Here is a 17163-nt window from a genome sequence, read left to right as displayed (position 1 = left end):
TTTCTTTTTTTTCAAGCGTCCACTATACTTGATACTCTTTTTTATCTTCGTTAAAAAAATGGTGGTAAAACTCCCCTTTAGGGGAGTCAACTCCGATGATCTTGACTTTGACATATGTTGATCCTCAAGGTCAGTGACCTTCAAAAAGTTTTAGCCGTCCCTTCGTTAAAAAGTTATTAACAAAAGAAGTTTGAAAAATACAATAATTTATGTTAATGCTGAAGGCATAATTTGCTAATGTATATTTACCCCCCCTACAGAGACTCCACTACCGAAAAATCTAACCTAACCCCTCTCTCATCTTTATGTTGAAATGAACCATTTTCAACACGAAAGATGAGAAAAGATTAGCAAATTATGCACTATATAAATTCAGCACTAATATAAATTATGGTATTTCTTTACATTAGGGGACATAATCTCGATGATCTTGACCTTGATACCTGTTATAGAAGTGAGAGTACTGATTAATTTTTCCTCGTAAACTAATAGGCGGTCTCGCTTCATTTTCGAGATATATTTATATAAAGCTTACTTTTAAAATGTTATTATTCTGTTTATATGACATCTTGTATATAATGGATAGTGTACATACACATATATATATATATATATATATATATATATATATATATATATGTTATTTTAAGATAGCATTTATATTTTGATGGTCTTTCAATTATTTATTAGGTATTAGTCATGCATCGTTTATATCATCAACATGTGTTTTTACGAGTTTCTCAGCGTTATTGATAATAAAAATAAATTGCTAAATTATTATTATTATTTTAACTATCACTGTGATATTAGTTGGGTTAGGTTAGCTTAGGTTAGATCTTTCGATAGTGGAGCCCCCTCCCATAGGGAGGGCGGAACATACTGTCTCCAAGCATACACTTCAATGTAAAGCGATGTTCCACATGGGTTTACAACTTTCTGCACGAAGTTCAATTCAAATCTATATGTTGATACATTGATAAAAATTAAATTTCAATCCATATAAAAAAAATACATAAAGTTTGAATACCAAACTATTTTTTCTTTTAAAAACACAAATTAAAATACAAATTTTCTGCTTTAAAACATAAATTCTCTACTCTAAATTACAAATCTCCTATTTTATAAGAAAATGATTTTTGATTTTAAAGCAGAGAATTTGTGTTTTTGTCCTGTGGCGATTACATCGTTGCATGCATTGTCATCCGAATCAGCTCATTAGAATAGATACTTGCGATATTCTCCGGTTTTAATTTCTCTCGATTTTTATCATACATGTTACCAGTGTATTATCTTTGTAACATTTAACGCTATTTTCCTTTGTAACATAATTTAAACATTTAACGATTCGAGACAAGTAACAATAACAAATAGGTTCTCCTTCAATACTTATTATTATTAAAAAAACTTGTTATTCGGAATTAAGATATTTTGTTTATGAGAAAGATCTCGAAGGAGAAAGCGATAGCGAGCTGATTCGAAATAACGAACGGACCAGAGATTCGACCGACGAACATCGACGCGAACAGATGTGTATTTTAAGCAAGAATTAAAGACACTTTGTAGAAAATCGGACTTTGTTCTTCCGACACCTTCGCATATCCGATCCCGCGCAATAAATGCTAAAATCCAAAGTACGTACACATAACGCAATACACGTAGATTTCTCGCTTTATTTTGATTACATTCGGTCGATGGCATTCTCATAGTCAGTATTTATTTCCACGTTGTACTGTTATCATGTTGCTTCACGAATTTACTTTTTTGTTAATAACTTTTTAACGAAGTGACCGCTATCTAAAACCTTCTCAAGATCACTCAGGATAGTGACCCTGACAACATATGTCAAGGTCGTTATTAGAGGGGGCTCCGTTTTTCTACATATTTACCATATATACCATATATACTATATACTGATCAACTTTTTCTTATAACTTAATTGGCGATCTCATATAATTTTTGAGATATACCTATATAAATGTTAGTAAATTTTTATGGTAAATTATATATATATATATATATATATATATATGTATATATATATATATATATATATATATATATAATTTACCATAAAAATTTACTAACATTTATATAGGTATATCTCAAAAATTATATGAGATCGCCAATTAAGTTATAAGAAAAAGTTGATCAGTAACCTCTATAACAAATATCAAGGTCAAGATCATCGGAACTGTGTTCCTTAATGTAAAGATTTCTAAATTATTCCCTAATGTAAAGATATCTAAATTATTATGTTCTTCAAACTTCTTTTGTTAATAACTTTTTAATCGGCGAGCGATGACTAAAACTTTTTGAAGGTCATTCAGGACTATGACCTTAACAACATATGTCAAGACCAAGGAGCTGACTCCCTTAAAGGATAGTTTTATCAAAGTGATTGTACAGGGAACATCTTGTATGTAATCACACTATTCTACTGTATTGCAAATTTTAAATTGTATATAGCAATCTTAAGATCAAACTGACGTACATAAGACTTGACGCACCTAGATCAGATTAAAACTACTTTTGAGGGAATTCTAAAATGACAAGCAAAATCTTGCGGAAAACGTCCATATCTGTATATTCATATACATATATGTACAAGAGTAGTCTGAAAAGTTTTGAGCCTTAACACAAACATGACGTTACTCGTCAAAATTATTCTAGTACTATTAGGTGTACAAAAAAGTTCTGAGCTTTAGATTTCATACAACCGAAATAACAATTTAAATTTTATATATCTTCCCGCCCTTTTGCGGTTTTAAAGCGTTGACATTTGGCCTTCTAAAATGCCATACGGTTTGGCGTTTGATGCACATAACCTCAAAAATCAGTAATGTTCACGATGGCAATAACAAAAGAGCATATTCGATTTTCCATCCACTTCGCGTTTCATCTGAAGAAAAATGCTGCTGAAGCCACTGCAATGATTTGTGCTGTATATGGAGAGAACGCTGTAAGTCATACTACATGTAAAAGATGGTATCAAAAATTTCGCCAAGAAGATTTCAGTCTTAAAGATGAGCCGCGTGCTGGACGCCCTCAAAAGATTGAAACGGACGAATTGCAAGCACTGCTAGATATAAACTCTGCGCAAACTGAAAAGGAGCTTGCAGAACAGCTTGACGTTATGCAGCAAACCATTTCCGTACGTTTATATACGATGGGAAAGGTTTAGAAGGAAGGCAGATGGGTTCCGCATGAATTGTCCGAAGACAACAAAAATCGTCGGCGTGACACTGCACTCACTTTGCTTTCAAAGTTCCGGAAAAAAGATTTTCTGCACAAAATCATTACAGGCGATGAAAAGTGGATTCTTTATGATAACCCTAAACGTAGAAAATCATGGGTTGACTCTGGTCAATCTTCGACATCAACGCCAAAGCCCAATATTCACGCTAAAAAGGTTTTACTCTGTATCTGGTGGGATTGAAAAAGTGTGTTGTATTACGAGTTGTTACAACCGGGTGAAACAATCACGGCAGATCGCTACCAACAACAATTGACCAATTTGAGCGATGCATTAGACGAAAAGAGGCCATTTACTGGCCAAGGACGTCGTAAAGTGATCTTGCTTCATGACAATGCTCGACCACATGTTGCGAAAGCGACTCAGAACCATATCTTTGCGTTAGGCTGGGAACTTCTCCCGCATGCGGCGTATAGCCCAGACATGGCGCCTTCCGATTACTACTTGTTCCGGTCGCTGCAGCATCATTTGGCTGATACACATTTCGTGAGATTTGAAAAGATACGAAAATGCATTGATGACTTTATCGCTTCAAAGCCGGTGAACTTCTATCGTCAAGGAATTCGCAAGCTACCCGAAAGATGGCAAAAGGTCGTTGATGCAAACGGGAAATATTTCGCTGATTAATATTTTTTTGTTTGTTTTTGAATAAAGATTGAATTTTACAAAAAAAAGCTCAGGATTTTTTTGTACACCTAATACAATAGTATATGTTTTGAAAGACTTTTGTGAAAATTTCAGCCATTTTGGACGCTCAGTTGTTGTTTGACGTTTGTGTCAGTCGATGTCAGTGTTTTTGTGGAAAAAAATGGAAAAAAATTGAATATCGTGCCGTGATTAAATTCTTACATTTGAAAGGCAATACGCCTGCGCAAATTAAAATGGAGTTGGACACTGTTTACGGGGACTCTGCCCCATCATTTGCCACCGTAAAAAGATGGGCAGCTGAATTTAAACGTGGTCATACCAGCTTGGCTGATGATGAGCGTTCGGAACGACGACCACCGCTGATAACATCGAAAATGTTCACAAATGATATTGGACGACCGTCGAATCAAGGTTAGAGAGATAGCAGAGGCTATGGGCATATCGAAAGAACACGTTTGTCATATATTGACTGAAGAATTGGATATGCACAAGCTATGCCGCGCTTGCTCACTTTGGATAAAAAATGAATTCGAATGAACATTTCCAAGGCTCTGTTGGAGCGATTCAAGCGAAACGAGTCAGATTTTTTGCGTCGATTCATAACTGTAGATGAAACTTGGATCCACCACTACACTCCAGAGACAAAGAACAGTCAAAACAGTGGACTGCAAAGGGTGAACCTGCTCCGAAAAAGATGAAGACGGTTCCATCAGCTGGGGAGGTAATGGCGACTGTTTTTTGGGATAGTCACGGAATTGTGTGTATCGACTATCTTGAAAAAGATAAAACAATAACGGGAGCATATTACGCATCATTACTTGATAAACTGAAGGCAGAAATTGCAAAAAAACAGCCGCATTTGAAGAAGAAGAAGTGCTGTTTCATCAAGACAACGCACCTGCTCACACTTTGGCGGTCGCCATGGCCAAAATTCACAAACTGCACTTCGAATTGATTAACCACCCACCATATTCACCAGATCTGACCCCCAACGATTTTTTCCTGTTTCCTAAGCTTAAAGTTTCGCTTTACGGAAGACAGAGATTTTCATCGAACGAGGAGGTCATCGCATACGCCTATTTTGCGGAGCAAGACGCCAACTACTATTTGGAGGGGTGAAAGAGGTTAGAGTATCGATGGGAAAAGTGTATCGACTTAAAAGGAGATTATGAAAAATAAAATTATATTTGACCGAAAAAATACTTGTTTCTATGTTAGGCTCAAAACGTTTCAGACTACCCTCGTATATACACTCATATACATTTATCAAGATACTTTGCTACATTATTTACCTCTGTCAAGCTAATACAATCAAATCAACACAATGAAACTGGACCTATTCAATTAAGTAGAGATTAGAGGTAGTTATTAAAGAAATGGCGAACAACATTTGAAACTTTATATTTTAATGGTATATATTATAGCATTTCGACTATAGTAATAGAGATTGTTTCTGCTTGTGGTGAAATATATGTGGTGATATATTTTTATTCTTGATGCTAGTAGGTTTGAATTAATTGGAGGTTGTTTCAATAGGAATGGATCAATTTTTTTTTTTTATGTAGCCCTGCTAGCTTGAGGGAATGCTGACGAGCGAACTCCAACGAAAATGTTCATACATATGCATATCTATACATGCATCTACATATACATAGATACATTTATGTATATATACATAACATACACTCATACATACATTTCTGTACACATGATACACATATGAACAAATTTTTGAGATACTCCCTTGATGGTAAGTATCTAAGCTTAATTCTAAGAACTCAACGTTACTTTTTCATGTAATCTTTTAGTCTAACAATATCAGTTTTGTAAGTACAGACTGTAAAAGTTTCATATAAAACAAATATTTACGCGACTTGACAGCGACTTTGGACGCCATTTTAAGGTACCAAATGATAAAAAAGATCTAAATTTAAAAATTTTTTTCTCGTTCTTGATACGAAATTTACATGCTAAGTACGTATTAATGCATAAACTTTAATTGTGGAAAAGAATTTCCAGATCTATAAAGTTAATAAAAAATGAGAGCAATACAAAAATTACTGCATTTTATCGGTAATACAAACAAGTTTAGCATCACCTTAACATTAAGCTAGCAACGCAACGTGTTTTTTTTTTCCCAATACCATACGGGGTATAAAATTTTTATTAGTGATACAAATTAGTACAAAATGGATACTGAAAAACTGAAAATAACCGAATAGGTCTGATTTGAATTTGCTGATTTGATTCTGCTAGCTTGAGATATATTATTTACTTCTAATAGAAAAAGATGAAAGATACTCGGAACGTATAACATTTATGAAAAATTTTGATGAAAAAAACATACTTATATCTCGAAAAAGAAGAATTATCGAATCTATGATCTTTCTTCATCTTTAGGAAAAATAGAATATGTTATAAAAATACGACCACCTATTTCAGTATTACCCTGCGTATATCATATAATACTAAAATTTTTTTGAAAATTGTAAGAAAAAGATATAAAAAGTAATAATTTATTATCATTACATACAAATTTTTCATAATACATAATTAAAAGCACAATAATTATATTATTTTATTAATAACTAAGTTGACAATAGTTATTGAAATCTTTTATATAGTTTAGTTTTTTAGCATATATACATATTATATATATATATATATATATATATCACATTATATATCATATGTATGCATTGTAAATCACATTATTTTAATATCAAATTATTTTATGTATTAGATTTTTTTATATTTTATATAAATACATGTATCATGATTCTATTAAATTTTATATTTTTTTTTAACAACTATAAGTTGATAATTTGTATAATTTTCGATTGATCAAATCTTTTTATTTTTATAAGTTTTTTTTTCCTTTTTAATTTATGAAACTATAAATTAACACTTTCCTGTTACTATATTTTGTATCAATTAGAAATTGATTTATCCTTTGATATAGTTCTTATAAAATAGACTTTTGTACATGAAAATTTTCTTATAAAATATTTTTTTTACAGAAATTAAGAATAATGAGAAGTATGAACTTGTGATTTCATATTTTATCTTTCTTTTCAAATTTAACTAATAAGAATTTACAAATAATTTCAGTATTCTACAATGCATAAGTTTACTGAGATGTGAAAACTTGACGTATCCAGATTGTATTAAAACATACACGCATACATATATTCTTAATTGTTTTATAAATATAATACATTAATACTCTTATAAAAAAATATTACATAAAACTATTTTTTGAAAATTAAGATTTTATTCCAAAATTTTTGGATATATTTAAAAAGAAACACATACAAATTTAATAAATAACATAAATAATAAATTAATATCAATATAAATAAAAAGTATTAAAACTTATTCAACATTTGACTTAATTAGCTGTTATTATATTGTCTATTGTACTATTACTCGACAATTGTTGAAAATAGAAAATATTTTAATCAAGCGCAAATCAGGCATGCCGAGTTTTTGAATATTAACAAAATAATATACATTGTACAGTACTGAAAATATTTGATGAAGTTAAATTCTTCTCTAGTTAAATTTTTCATAATATATAAGATTGTATATGAAAATATAATATTATATTCAATTTTACAGATAACTACAAATTAGTAAGTTTTTAATTTAGTAAACATAAATATAATAACTATATTAAATTTTATTGACGATTACAAATTGGTGCTAATTTTGAATATTAAATCTTCTGTATAATGTAATTTTAATATTTAACTTTGCACATCAAAATTTTTTATAGTATACAAATACAAGTACAATTATATATATTATATATAGATTTTTCTCTATATTATATATAGATTTTTCTCTATATTATATATAGATTTTTCCAATTATATTAGAATTTTAAGTTTTTAACTTTTTAAGTTGATATTAATTTTTATAAAATCTTTTTATAAGCGTCTTTTCTTATTTTGTAAGATTAGAAGTCTATGTCAATTTTCGAAATTAAATCTTTTATAGAAATAATAAAATTTATTTACTGATTTATTTACTGATATGGAGATATTTATAAATAAAATAAACTTTCTGCAGAAAATAATTACGAACATCGTAAAGTTAACATCATTTTCTTATGTTTTTTTTTTAAAGGTAATTTTTGGATTTGCTATTGCTATCTAAAATATTTTCATTGTTTTTAATAGAATGTTTCGGAACGATTATTATTAAATTCAAAAGACACAACTTCGAATCGATTCCTTTTGAAATTTTAAGGTCATTGATGTATTTTTACATGTAATTTCCCTTTTTCACTATTATAAATAATCATTACGACAAATTTGATAATCTAACTAATATGACCCTCAAATATATAATCTTAGTTACAAAAACTTAGATATATATAACTTTAATCTTTTGTTAAAGATAAAAAATAAATATTCCATTGTTTATCATCTTGCTTTATATAAAAGCATATAATATAAAATTTGATACGTATAAAAAAACTGATTCTTTTAAGTTCTATCACTCTTTTTGTGTGATACACATAAATATTATAGCGTTTTCTGCGATAAATTTTAAACACAAGAGTGATTAATGAAATCATACGATTGGCTTTAAATTATTATCAAACTGATTATAACCATACTTGAACTGTCAAAAACTTAACACCCGAAAAGATATATTGAAAACATTGTATGAATTATATAAAAATTATATTTCATAGTAAATTTAATAATTTAATATTTTATATTTTTTATCTTTACATATTTTTCAAACTTGAATTCATGATAAATATTTAGTTTGATCGAGCTTAAGTTAATTCAAACTTACAACTTGAAAATGCTAGTTATGAACACATACTTGAATGAAAAACATTTGTGAAGGATATTTACATAAAAATGAAAACTGTTTTAAACCAATATAATAATCATATCTATATAACAAAAAAATTTAGAATATTATTAATTTATAGATATATAATTATAGATTTTGTATTTAAGATCATGTGATACTCACATCAATTTAAGTCACCAAACTTATCATGTTATATATATATATATACAGTATCATATAACAAATATCATACAATAAAAAAACTTAAATGACCTTAAAATCTCAAATGAATGATCTTGAAAAAAATATTCTATTCATGATTTAAATTTATGCTCTTCTGAAATAAATAGTTGTTTCTAAACATTATATTCTTTTTTCAAGAACAATGAAAGTATTTTATATGGTAATAATAAATGGATCTATAAATTTAGTATACTCAAGAATATTATTAACTATAAAAAATATAATTATAGGAAAAACCTGCATGCAATCAATTTATTGTTAAAGTAGAAACCTTTTGCCATCGTTGACATCCTGTTTAACTTCAGATACATCCAATGTCAAAATTCTGTTGAAACTATTTGTTTCGGAACTATTTAGTGTTACCATACCATTGAGTCCCAAAAATTCATTCCTGTTATAAATGTACAACAAATGTAAAGTTGCATAAATTATCTTACAAATTAAATTCTGAAGAAAATAATTTAAGATGATTATTTTATATCAAGAGAAGTGAGGTTTTAATTTATAAATTGTTACTAATTCAATAAAAAATACAATATATTTTAGAGATAATTCCATTAAAAAATACTTTGTATTATATTTACTTGTATCATAATTGTTAATATTTACAATCTATTAATAATTTAAATTATTGAACATACTAAATTTATCATAATAAATCATAATTAATGACAATTTAGCACTTACTTATTCTCATTTCGTCGACAGCTGCAAATGCAGGCAGCAACTAGAGCGAGAAATGACAATAGAGCACCAACTGAGATAACCCAGTAACACCAGGCGTCTTCCACTTCGAGAAAAGAATGTATCATATTATAAATTTTCTGCTAAGCGCGTTTCTGTATTTTAAAATGAGGCAGACTGAGAACGATACTGTTAGTCTCGCGCGGGTAACCACATAACCTCAACGTGATTATGAACACACCCAAAAGTACTATTATCCATATTATCTACCACACTAATTTGATTGAGTTCCTTTACGACAAAATTTATCATTCGCATGTTCAATGTCTATCTCTTTCAGATTGCACTTTCTTTAGAATTTCTTTATTCAACAAACCTCTACTTTTTTTTATCGAGCGAATGTTTTCAAACCATAAAAAGATTTGAACACAAGATTTTTCAATTATCAATTCTCACATTTGCTTTATTTTTATATAATTTTTCATATTTCTTAATAATTAATGATCGCAAAATAGCATAATGCAGTTCAGCTAAGAAAAGTACAGAGCGATTATAATCGAATCATGAAGTCTATTTTCTTGCACTGGACTGCACTAGAGTGCATTTAGAAATAATCCGAGTACCCAGGTATCATTTTATCCTTGTTTAATATTCGATGAAAAATACGGATAAAATGATACATCCTAGAGACACTATAATCAGGGGGTCAATCATGTAACTTTTCCCCTAGGGCGGAAATGTGAAAAGTGAAAAGTTTCACGTGAACTTACAATCACGTACGATTTTGCGGGATCATGTAACTCTCTTAAACGTGAAAATGTGAAATTTTTTACGTGAACTTTTTCGCCATGTTGGTGGCGGAAAGGCGAAAATTTAGGGAATTAATAAATATGCTTCGGAATTAGAGAAGATTAGGGCTGCGTTAGGATTAAATGTACGTAGTACATATACAATTGGTTATTAAAAGATGTATATAATACTGTACCAATAATTTTCATTAGCTATAAAACTTATGAAACTATGTTTCATGATTTTACTTTCCACGCATCCAAGCTATATACATAATCGCTGTGAAAAGTTTCACGTGAAATGTCAAGGTGTGAAAAATGAAAAGTAAAAAGTGAAAAATGAAAAGTGAAAAATTTCACGTAAAGTTACATGATTGACTCGCAGAGACTGGCCACGAAAAGACAACTTTTGATTGGTCCGCCATTTTTTGGCTCCAACTTATTTTCAAATACATTAATTACATTAATCTTAAATTGTAATATTATAATTTAAAAACATAAGCATTTTAAAGGTAATAAAATGTGTATATTTATAAAACTTTATTTTACATAATTATATTACCAATTTATTAATGTATATCTTTTAATTTTAAAAATTTTTAATTTATTTATTTATTTTTTTTCGCTATTTATCTTTTTCAACACAAGAGCAAAAATTAATATAATATTATTATACTACTGTTACACTATAATATTTTTAACTTTTTGATATACAATTGTCAAAACGATCCTCTGTGAAATCAATACAATGACAGCTATTCACAAAGTTAGCACAACGAGAGAATCCATCGCGGAAAAGCGTCAACAATAAACTTTAAGAAAATTTTGAAACACGCAAGATGTTATGCCTTTTTAGAAAGGATTATTATACATATTTATTATTATTATAAACAAACTTTATTACAATATAAAATAAAATTTAAGTAAAAAAACATCTACTCATTTTTTATATTGATTTATCACAATTAATTAATTTATGATTATATTTTGCAATTTTAGGATCTCTATTATTTAATAATATATTAATAAATTCTAAATCTAACTGACTCTTGAAATTGTAATAATAGTGAATAAAAAAGGCGCTAAGAATTAAAACGTGATTATTGGTGCGTAACAATTTATTAACAAAAGCACTTATTGTATCTCAGGCAAATTCCTTAATCTAACATTAAAGATAATCGTAGTTCGGTTCTATATTGAGTCATCTTCAGCGACAGAAAAATAATAATTATATAAACCTCGGAAAACTAAGAACGACAAATCGCCGATTAGTATTGCATGTCCATGTGGTAGTCGATTGCAGATTAAGATGAAGATAGATGTCGGTTGCCCGGCCGGTGGCATAGGCCAATTGCAAGATTATCTAAGTGTGAGCATGATTTAGACTTCTCAAGTATCAAAAATTGATATTTAACATTAGCTTCAATCAACTATTTACCACAAACGCACATATCAAATTGCTCTTAAAATCCTCAGGAGTCAGATCGCAGATCAATTAAGTATAGATTCGACACAACGACATAATAAAGCCGAGATGAAGGCACGTGTAACCACGAGTCAAGTCGGTAAAATGGCAAGACGGAGAAAAACAGTTATCCAAAAAAACAGAATCCAAAAGAACTAATATCAACCACAAACAAAGACAGATAACAGCGATACAAAAATATTTACAATCTGTTTAATATCGAGGAATACGCGTGGTGTAAAAATTCGGTATCTTTTTGTAAGTTGAGACTATTTGCTTGACATTTAATGTGCAGCATTTCAGAAACAAGTCTCTTCCTAAGAAAATGCTCCCTATCCAGGATCTTGACATTCTCCCAGTCGTGTTCCGTAATGATAGAGGAAGTTGCACTGTTTCTATTGATGTGATTTCGATGTTCAGAAATCCTTGTTTTTAACTGCCGAGATGTCTGTTCCACATAAGAGGCGTTGCAATTCAAACACGAAATTTTGTAGATTACATTTTTGTTTTGTATGGTTGGGAGAGGATCTTTTTGTACTTTAATTATTTCTCCAAGTTTCTTAAGTGTCGGTCCACAATAGATTTAAACTTCAAGAAGTAAGAAATTGACCAATTATAATCGAATATGAAAAGAATAATCGATTATGATTGGTCAATTTCTTACGATTTAAAGATTAAATACTTATTGTGAACCGAGACTAAGGGGATCCTAAAGTGACGGGAATTACTGACACATTAGTGTCGGTCCACAATAGGTGATTTAAGCTTTAAGAAGTAAGAAATTGACCAATTATAATCGAATATGAAAAGAATAATCGACTATGATTGGTCAATTTCTTACGACTTAAAGATTAAATACTTATTGTGGACCGACACTTACAGTGCACCAAAGAACTTCTTATTGGCTTGACAGATTGCAAAATCCTTTTAGGCAATTAAAATAGGCACAAAAAGAATATGCGGGACAATCGATTTAACAAGTAAATAAGAAAAAAATTAAAAAATTCACGTAATTTTAGCTCGTACAGCTGTTACATCAGATCTTCGTTTCCTTAATACAAAAATTCTACAGTTCATATATACAAAATGAGTACGTTTCACACTTCGGATGAGATGAATAAACAATATTATATTTTTGGATTTATGATTGAAAGGTTAGAAAAAAGTTTGGGACTTGAACAGATTGTGTATGATTTTACGCGTATATATATATATATATATATATATATATATATATATATATATGCTTGGCGCAGATATAAAATGATAAGTAGAGCAGTAATTGTAGTTGACAGATCTTGCAATAGATGGCGTTGCAGAGGAAAGATAAAGACAAACAATCTATGGGATCGATAAAACATTCAATAAGCTTGCTTGCTAGAATAAAGTGAATTTAATTTTTTATCGAAATCGACTATCCCGCACTTCTTTTTTGTGCTATGTTTCAATTGCACAAAAGGATTTTGTAATCTGTAAAGCCAATTCAAAGATGCCGGCTTTAATGTGTCGATAATCCCGTCAGTATTTTCAATAAAAACAGTCAACATATAATTTGTGTCAACATATAATTTTTATTTTAGATATATATATATATATATATATATATATATACATATATATATATATATTGAAAGATATCTATTAGATTCGGAAAAAATTAACGGAGCCGACTGGATTTGAATTCGGGATCCCTCGTCTACCAATGCGACACTTAGTCTGCACGACCACGACGGCTCCTCTCTGTTAGCTGTTTATATTCCGAATCTCTTTCATGACCACTTACGGTCGTCTAATTCTTACAATATATATATATATATATATACATATAAATTTTACAGTCTCGTATGGACAAAATGATATAGTTCCGCACTTTGAATTACTTTAAAGAACAATACTGAGCTTATAAAATTACAATTTGAAGCCTAACAAAAAAGATCTATGCATCAACATGCGTATATAACCATTTCTCACTTCGACGGAATGAGAATGAAGGACTCTGATTAGTCCATTCTTTCATGCTTTACACGTTATGCAAGGGAGAAACATGATGTCTTATTTCGACGAATATAAAAGTTTTGCAGCTTTGTATGTACAAAATGATACAGTTCTGCACTTCGGATTAATTTAAAGAACAATACTGAGCTTGCAAAATTACAATTAAAAGCCTAACAAAAAAGATTTAAGCATCAACAGTATGCGTATAATTTCTCATTTCGACGACATCGTCCGTCTTTCTTTTCGTGTACTCATCTTTTACTTTCATCAGAATCAGATTGCAACGCCATCTATCATAAAATCACGGCTTCTTTAAAATAATCCGAAGTGCGGAACTATATCATTTTGTACATGCAAAGCTGCAAAACTTTTATATTCGTTGAAATAACACATCGTGTTTCTGTCTTGCATAACATATAAGTCAAATTGTAATTTAACTGTAAGTACAAATTGTAATTTAGAAAAGAAATTTTCGCAAAAAATATATCTATCGTACGTTTTGTTAATTATTTCAATCATATATACAATAGAAATATGTATACAATAGAAATAAATAAATAAAAATATATATACAATATGTATACAATAGAAATATCAAAATCGAAAGGGTAATCGACGAAGTTCTATGTTAGTAGAGTGGCAATGTATGAGACTTGTCGTGCGAAAAGCCTCGGGTTCGATCCCCAGCCACTCTCCACTAGGAGATTATGCTATCCGCTCATACTTCTTTTTTTTATCTTTCTTACAACATAAAATATACTGATGTCTGAAAAATTTAATTAGAATAAAAAATTTTTAATAACATTTTATTTGCAAGATAAAAACGTTATGGCGCTGTATTTGTGAATTTTTATCATGGTACGGATGTATCTTTAAAAATATGAACAATTTATATATCATTGGACATTACAAATATATAATGTAATATATTTGTACATTATTTATATATATATATATATATATATATATATATATATATAAATATTATAAATATATTTTACATATTTGTAATGTCCAATGATATATAAATTGTTCATATAAAAATTCACAAATATACAGCGTTTATAACGTTTATAATGTTTTTATTTTGCAAATAAAATGTTATTAAAAATTTTTTATTCTAATTAAATTTGTCAGATACAATAGAAATATCATTAGTCATATACTTTATGTTGTAAGAAAGATAAAAAAAAGAAGAATATGAGCAAATAGCATATCTTCTAACGGAAAGTGGCTGGGGATCAAACTCCAGCTTTTCGCACAGAAAGTCATACATTGCACTACGAAGTTCTACCAACGTAGAACTTCGTTGGTCATCATTTCGATTCTGATATTTTTATCGTATACATGATTGAAATAGTTAACAAAACATGCAACAGACATATTTGCGAAAAGGACTATATTTTATTGTATTATTACACACACAATTTATTACATAATTTATTCTCTTTTTTACTGTCGCACATCAAATTTTTTCAGATAAATTTATTTCTCGAAATCGACCGCTGTAATATAGGACCGATACGAGGCGTACATACCACACACACACACACACACACACACACACACACACACACACACACACACACACACACACACACACACACGCACGCACACGCACGCACGCACGCACGCACGCACGCACGCACGCACGCACGCACGCACGCACGCACGCACGCACGCACGCACGCACGCACGCACGCACGCACGCACGCACGCACGCACGCACGCACGCACGCACGCACGCACGCACGCACGCACGCACACACACACACACACACACACACACACACACACACACACACACTCATCTTCTAAAATTACATATATAAATCTAATATGTAATGTATATATATGCGCGCGCGCGCGCGCGTGTGTGTGTGTGTGTGTGTGTAATGGAAGAATATGCAATGTTATCGCAAAATCTAATAAAATTATATACATGTTTGTACTACATATCGTAGACAATTAATTAATAGCAATAGTACAAATAGTTCCATGTCTTTCTATAGCAAAGAGTCGCTTCACTACGTATATGCAATATATACATGTTCTCTTTGAGAAAAACACATATAGTGTCCTTCGTCCCTGGCCTATAAGGATATTGGACATAACGAACGTCGTGAAGAATGACTACTGCATTGACAATACATGTATACAATATATACATGTGTTTTCATTTATAAGTAAAATGATAAGGTAAAAATTAATATGAGTAAACGGAATTAGTCATGTCGATAATATAGACTTTTTAAATTGTCAATGTTTAAATTGTTGATGTGACATTTCTTTAATTCCGTTTAGATGGCATTAACGGACGGCCGTCGGAGTTCGTCCTTTGCTTTAGGATCCCCTTAAGGCTGAAGAAGGAGATCTTGGAATCCAAGCGATGGCCGCTTTCATTTTGTTCGCAATCTGTGTTATAAAGAGTATAGAAAACCACGAGACTTTCCTTGAATCCCCTTCTACAGTTGTCTCACAGTTATTTTGATAGAAATTAAATTTAGTTGTTAAAAATTTTTTTAGACGTGAGTTAATGGAGTTAAAAATAAAACTTGGAGAATAATCGTTGTCCTTCAAAATGTCAACAATTATAAGTTCTTTTGATATTTTCTTTGATATTTTCTTTTGATATTTAGGATGTGAGAGTAATAATGCCCGATCTACCATACCAAAAATTATCCCTCGCTTTTGAGAGAGAGGATGTTGGGAAAGAAAGTTAAGATATCTTCCCAAAAATGTGGGCTTTTGATACCAATCCATTTCGATGACATTGCCATTCAATTTGATACAAACGTTGATCCAAAAAATTGAGGAAGCTGCCTCCTTCTTCCAGTGTAAACTGTAATCTTGGATGTAAGGAATTGAAGATGTTCGTCAACGGCGATTTGTCGTTCTTAATTTTCCGACGTTATATATTTATATAATTATTGTTTTTCTGTCGCTGAAGATGGCTCAATATAGAGCCGAAACATTCGAACTACGATCACCTTTAATGTTAGATTAAGGAATTTGCCTGAGATATAATAAATGCTTTTGTTAATAAATTGTTACGCATCAATAACCGCGTTTTGACTCTTAGCGTCTTTTTTATTCATTATTTTATTCATTAATAATATATTATCACGCTTTCCACGTATTTAATACATATGCACCATACATTTAAATCAATGTACATGCAAAGAAAAAAATATCGCTACGGTTAGAGTGAAATGATGTATATTTTTGCATTCGTTTACGCAGTGTTTTGTGCATGCACTGCTTTCTCATTT

At 30.2% G+C, this 17163-nt stretch overlaps 1 protein-coding gene and 1 pseudogene across 2 annotated transcripts in view; both read right to left on the bottom strand.

The window, feature by feature from the left end:
• The window catches only part of LOC148936296 (uncharacterized), a 38927-nt pseudogene extending 29265 nt beyond the window's left edge, over positions 1 to 9662 (bottom strand). Inside the window, exons 1-2 of the transcript XR_016139641.1 lie at positions 9647 to 9662; positions 9231 to 9350 (exon numbers count right to left, since the gene is read on the bottom strand). The product of XR_016139641.1 is annotated as an uncharacterized LOC148936296 (transcript). The remainder of the gene's footprint in view (positions 1 to 9230; positions 9351 to 9646) is intronic.
• The window catches only part of LOC105427732 (uncharacterized), a 142728-nt gene extending 132702 nt beyond the window's left edge, over positions 1 to 10026 (bottom strand). Inside the window, exons 1-2 of the mRNA XM_089078581.1 lie at positions 9647 to 10026; positions 9231 to 9350 (exon numbers count right to left, since the gene is read on the bottom strand). Of these exons, the coding sequence (XP_088934707.1) occupies positions 9231 to 9350; positions 9647 to 9771 (245 nt within the window). The 5' untranslated portion in view covers positions 9772 to 10026. The remainder of the gene's footprint in view (positions 1 to 9230; positions 9351 to 9646) is intronic.
• Between the last annotated feature and the right edge of the window lie 7137 nt (positions 10027 to 17163).

This window comes from Pogonomyrmex barbatus, unplaced genomic scaffold, assembly GCF_055798465.1.
Source record: "Pogonomyrmex barbatus isolate J1 unplaced genomic scaffold, ASM5579846v1 scaffold24, whole genome shotgun sequence".
Lineage (NCBI taxonomy): Eukaryota > Metazoa > Arthropoda > Insecta > Hymenoptera > Formicidae > Pogonomyrmex > Pogonomyrmex barbatus.
The sequence above is the reverse complement of the archived record's forward strand: the minus strand, read 5'-3'. Positions and strand labels throughout refer to the sequence as shown.